Source organism: Propithecus coquereli, unplaced genomic scaffold, assembly GCF_000956105.1.
Source record: "Propithecus coquereli isolate 6110/MARCELLA unplaced genomic scaffold, Pcoq_1.0 Scaffold18, whole genome shotgun sequence".
Taxonomy (NCBI): Eukaryota; Metazoa; Chordata; class Mammalia; order Primates; family Indriidae; genus Propithecus; species Propithecus coquereli.
The window spans coordinates 6,633,683-6,639,222 of NW_012142745.1; the positions used below are offsets into that span (position 1 = coordinate 6,633,683).

At 36.7% G+C, this 5,540-nt stretch overlaps 1 protein-coding gene across 1 annotated transcript in view; it reads right to left on the reverse strand.

The window, feature by feature from the left end:
* The window catches only part of DOCK10 (dedicator of cytokinesis 10), a 347,252-nt gene that overhangs the window by 100,860 nt on the left and 240,852 nt on the right, over nucleotides 1-5,540 (reverse strand). Inside the window, 2 exon segments of the mRNA XM_012642470.1 lie at nucleotides 1,251-1,364; nucleotides 4,751-4,820. Of these exon segments, the coding sequence (XP_012497924.1) occupies nucleotides 1,251-1,364; nucleotides 4,751-4,820 (184 nt within the window).

A 5,540-nucleotide genomic window follows, 5' to 3' on the forward strand; every position in this document is an offset into this window, starting at 1 on the left:
ATTTGCTGAATAAACAGAATGAATGTACTTACAAGGCGAATTCAAACAAACACGTTGCTTGGCCTAAGATAATCTGGTATGAGTGAGCTCATGCTGTTGCTCACCGATCCCGGCTTCTCTTTCTAGCTATTTACTCATCAGTTGATCATGTCCCAACAGATAATTACATTCATGGTTCTAGAATAATTTAGAGTATCTTTTCATAAGCTTCTCATCATGTCTTCTTTATGTTTCTACAAATGCATTGTGCTTCAACTTTTTGGGGCCAAAAATTGACTATTGCTCTAGTTCCTCTCTGTTGTCAGTATATTCATTAATACAATATCATTAATCTTTCCCTTGGTGTATTTCCTCTTACTGTGGCTACAAACTCAACACATTTTATTTGTGCTACACTTAGCATTTTTGAATGTTTTAATAAGCTCAATCAGGAATAGAAAAGAATAAATTATAACTGATACCATGGAAATACAAAATAGCATCTCTGAATACTATAAAAATCTCTGTGTATATAAACTCAAAAACGTGGGGCAAATGGACAAATTCTTAGAAACACACAGCCTCCCTAGGCTCAATCAGGAAGAAATGGAATTCCTGAACAGACCAACATCAAGTACCGAAATTGAAGCAGCAATGAAAAACCTTCCTAAAGAAAAAAGTCCCAGACCAGATAGTTTCATACCCAAATTTTACCAGACCTACAAAGAACTGGTGCCCATCATGCATAAATTATTCCACAACATTGAGAAGGAAGGAATCCTCCTCAACACATTTTACGAAGCCAACATCACCCTGATACCAAAAGCCAGGAAAGGAGTCAACAAAAAAGGAAAACTACAGACCAATATCCCTTATGAATATAGATGCAAAAATTCTCAATAAAATCCTAGCAAATCGAATTCAGTTGCTCATCAAAAAAAATAATCCACCACGACCAAGTGGGCTTCATCCCAGAGATGCAGGGATGGTTCAACATACGCAAATCTGTAAATGAATGTTTTAGGTTTTCTTAATAGTCATTCATTCTGTCTTTAGGCCAAAGCACTTAACTTGGATCCATTCTACTTTTTTCTACGTTCTCTTGACATAAATCTCTTTTGATTAATATTTTTATATGCTAAATTTCAATATAAATGTTATTCCAAAAACTACAAGAGAAATGATCTATGAAACTCAGTGAATCCTGTCACCTTCCAGGGGTGAGCGTGATCCATCCCTAGTACTAACGAGACCATCTTTAAATTCTTTACCTTTAGGACATGCTTTACTGTTGTTGAGTCATTTGATTTCAAAAGACCAGTCACATTCTTCGCCAGTTCCTCATGTATAGTTCTCTCCTTGCATGTCCTGGTCTTGAACACGAACTGAAGAAATCCAAAAAGTAAATAAGGTGAAATACTTTAAAAAACAAAGCTTCAAAAATTATGTCACGTGAATAACCCATATCTCCGAATTATCTTCTCATGCCAGATTTTGTCATGAAATAAATGAAGGCCCAATGATAAGAGCAGTAGTACACACCTGGTCCTATTCAGGGCTTTGCATAGGCAGGGCCTTGCTCACCTAAGCTCTCCTTGAAACTCTTTTTGTAGAAATCAAGAGAAAGAGCCAGAGAGCCATTTAGCAGGTTCAAGGAAACGTGGAGGGCTTTGACCCACCTACTTAGGACACATTCCCCTTCTCCTTCCTTCCACTGGTAACAGGTGGCATGGTAGCAATTCTTCATCCTGAAAGGGTAGAGCACCCACTCAAATAGCCAAGTGGGGAAGCAGGAGCCTTCCAGAGGCCAGTAGGTGAGCTCCCCACAAGCCCAGGGTCTACCATCCCATGCTTAGACACATCTATCAAGGGGTTCATGAACATTGGCTGTCAGTAAGATAACAAATGCTGCTTACTTTTTATTTCGCAAAAGACTGGTTTTGGCATGCACTGCTGAGTGCATATAATGGCTAGTTTTCAGTATTTCTTCATATCTTTTAAGAATATCAATATCAATTTATACATATACATATATTTCAAATCTAAAATGCTTATTACTGAACTGTAACATTTTACTTATGTGTTGGGTTTGCCTCAAGGAAGAGCATTTCTTCATATGATTTATAATTCAGACTTCACCGTAACTGAGGTGAAGGCAGGCAAGAGATTGGCTCAAAACAGAGGCATATTCGCTTTTAGGTCTATAGATTATAGGTTCTAACCATTTCTTTGAAGTTTGTAGCACATTGGCACCTAAGTTGTCTTGGTGGGACCTGACTTCTCCAAGCTCATCCCAAAGAAGAAAGATGAAGCTAATATATGCATGAAGGTAGATAAAATCAAGATAAATCCCTCTCATGGATTATATGTCAGATGAGGGTCATGTTATCACCAACTATCTCACCCCATGCACAGTTATTTATCCTGAATGCCATTTTAACTAGCATTGAAATATTCTTATTTTTTAAATTTTGACCAGAACCTATCAGTGCAACAAATCACTATACACCATGGCATTTAATTAAATTGACTTCAGGCATACATCTTTAAAAAAGACATGGCATATGTGTGCATTTTGGATAGTGTAGATGGAGTGAGTTAGCAGCATTTAGCACCATTGAACTTGAAATGGTGTTTAGTTTACTTCTGAATAAATATAAATTACATGGAAAATCACATCTTTCAAGAACATCCAATCACGTACTGGTACCAGCCCATCAGCTTTCACCATACTCCTAGGTGTGGGGCTTAATCTCTGTATGTTAAAAAATTAATTTTCCCACATAGGGTAAAAAATAAAATCAGACTATTTGGTCAAGGCCATGTTGTCAACCATGCATTGTATAACAAGGGTCCAATTACAGAATCATAGAGCTGAATGTTCATTTGGTCGATTGTGTCTCACATTACAGAGGAGAAAACTGAGGTTCAGAGAGACTGCCTCAAGTTAAGTATTTAACTTTGCCTAGAATCTACTCTCTTACTTGCTAATTTTAGTGCTCTTTCCAGAGTAAAACACAAGTTGATTATATTTATTAAAAGGTATTTGTTTTAGATATTTAAAAATGTATTCTAAAATACCTTAAGAAATTGTTATCAGCCTGAAATTCCACATAGGTATATTTTTGGATTTGAACCACTTCAAGGCAAACTAAATAAATAATCTCCTATATGATAAAGTGAAATTGTCAGGATATTTCCGAAATCTTGGTATAGAATAAAGGTTATACCAGGATGCATTTCTAATTCATGTCTCCAAAAGCATCACAGATAAACAGTCTGAAATGTGAGGTAAGGAACTAGCCCTGGTTATCACAAAAATAGTCACAACACCAGAGGGTTCTTAATGTAATTTTCAATGATTCCACTGGGACTAGGAAAACAACCATGTTGAGATGAAGAAGCTAGTGTGCAAGATGGATAGAGAATTGTTTTTTCTTCTCAGTCCCTTTGGAGATTGAAATGGAAAATTGGTGTAAGCATTGAGGGGGTGAAACCTCCCCAGCTGATTCTGTCGCATGGTAAATCTGTCAATACCCTATAAAATTAAGCTATGACCCTATCTTAAACAGAGCAAACTAAAAAGGGATTTGTAGTGGAACTGGCTTTCTGCCATTGAAACATGGATCTTATTGGGTAAAATTATACCGTAGAGACACTACCGTGAAGCGACTGACTATTTTTGGCATACGAGCTATTTTAAGGAAGGGCATATACTCATGCTTTGATATTTGGGAAGACACCCAGCATTTTTTGCAGGTAGGAAATATATTGATATAAAACTGTGATGAAAAATATTTCCTTACAGATGGTATCTCAGAGGGGTTCACTCCAGAATGCAATTTCTAGTTACTTCCTTTCACAGGAGCACTGATTTTTGTTTTTTTCAAAAACAAGTTTCTAGCACAAAAGACTCAAATTCTTCTCTAGTTACCTTTCTAGACATCTAGAATATATGAGTATATGTCTATCCATATATATAAACAGAATATGTTCTTTTTATTAAAAATGTATGTCTCAAAAAGATTTAATCTATGCATAGAAAAAACAGAGATTTACGTCTTCTATGTATTATAAAGTAATTTAAGGTACTCTTATGTATGTCTGGGTGAGTTCTTTCTTTTCATCCAGAGGATAACATTTAGGTTGGAACTATGAAAGTGCAAACATCATCACAAGTTCACTGGCATTAATCCACAGGCCAAGTGGAAATGAGAATATAAACGTCTCCGAGTGCACACTAGACACAGGACACTCGAGGAAGCAGTGCATACGGTGGAATGGGCAAGTGGTTCATGCCAGAAGATAAAGGACTTAACATACCAGAAGCAGGTACAAATATACAGTAACTGGGAAAATGAAATAATGCCTGAGAAGACAATAAAAACAGCTAAGAAAACATTAAAGAAGAAACACAGAGCATTCAACAAACCAATAGGAAAGTCTTCCTTCAATTAACCCAGGAATTTCATTTATTTGTAATGTTGACTTCGAAAGGATATTTTTGTTTCCTCCTTTATCCTTTTCTTTCTTCACTCTCCCCATATAGATATTTATTTGCACATGACACATTATGTATACATTTAAAAAATTCATCTAGCCCATTAATGCAAAGAGACAGAATTCTAAGTAACTCAGGGGAATTCCTGATATTACTGTGGTGGGCACGGTCCAGCTAATGGGAGAAAACTTCCCACTTATTGCAGACAGAAAATGAGACAAGCCACACAGCACAGGAGATATGACCAAAATCCAAGGGGTGATTTCATACCTTAATGTATGACTGGACAGAGTGGTCTAGCTGCTCCTCGTGGCACTTGGCCACGATGTCGGCCAGAACCCTGGAAAAGCAAAGCTGTTCAGTGGCATTTCTGGAGAAGGCAGGAAAATCCCACTTTCATATGTCATTGGAGGGCTTGATAAAATGGTATTTAATAGTTACTGAATAAATGAATTAACGGCTTTCAGCCTTCTTTTTCCCCCTTCTCACACCCCAATACTAGGCATTTAGTATCTATCATATCTGTTAGCCATTTCCAACCTTGAAACTTCTAAATATCAACATATAAGTAATGTCTTATGGCTGCAATATCACACTGGAGACCTTTTTTCCAAGTTGAATGTGCTAATTATGGTCTGTGCATTTGCTGATATTGTCTTTTTGGAAAAGGGATCATTTTTAGTACCTAATTAAAACTTAAGACTTTTAGCCTCTAATTAGTAATCATATTCCATTTTAAAAGGGTTTGCTTTCCAATCTATAGGCATTGTATACAGTTTTGGAAAAAACAATTAGGTTAAGATGAAGTTGTTTTGTTTTGTTTTGCTTTTCCCTTAGCTGGGTTAGGGTTTCTAGTAGCAATGGTGGTGTGGGCTCATTTTTTTCACATTAATATTACCAGTTGTTCCATGGCTATGGTGCTTAGGAATACCTCAGAATTTCAACAGATCTATCAGCTGCACTATTTAGGAGTCTTGCCAACACAGGCACATATATTCATGCTGAAAAGAACATCAGTTGAGGGCACAGCTGGGGACTTTTAGTCTGGGTCCAGAACTGG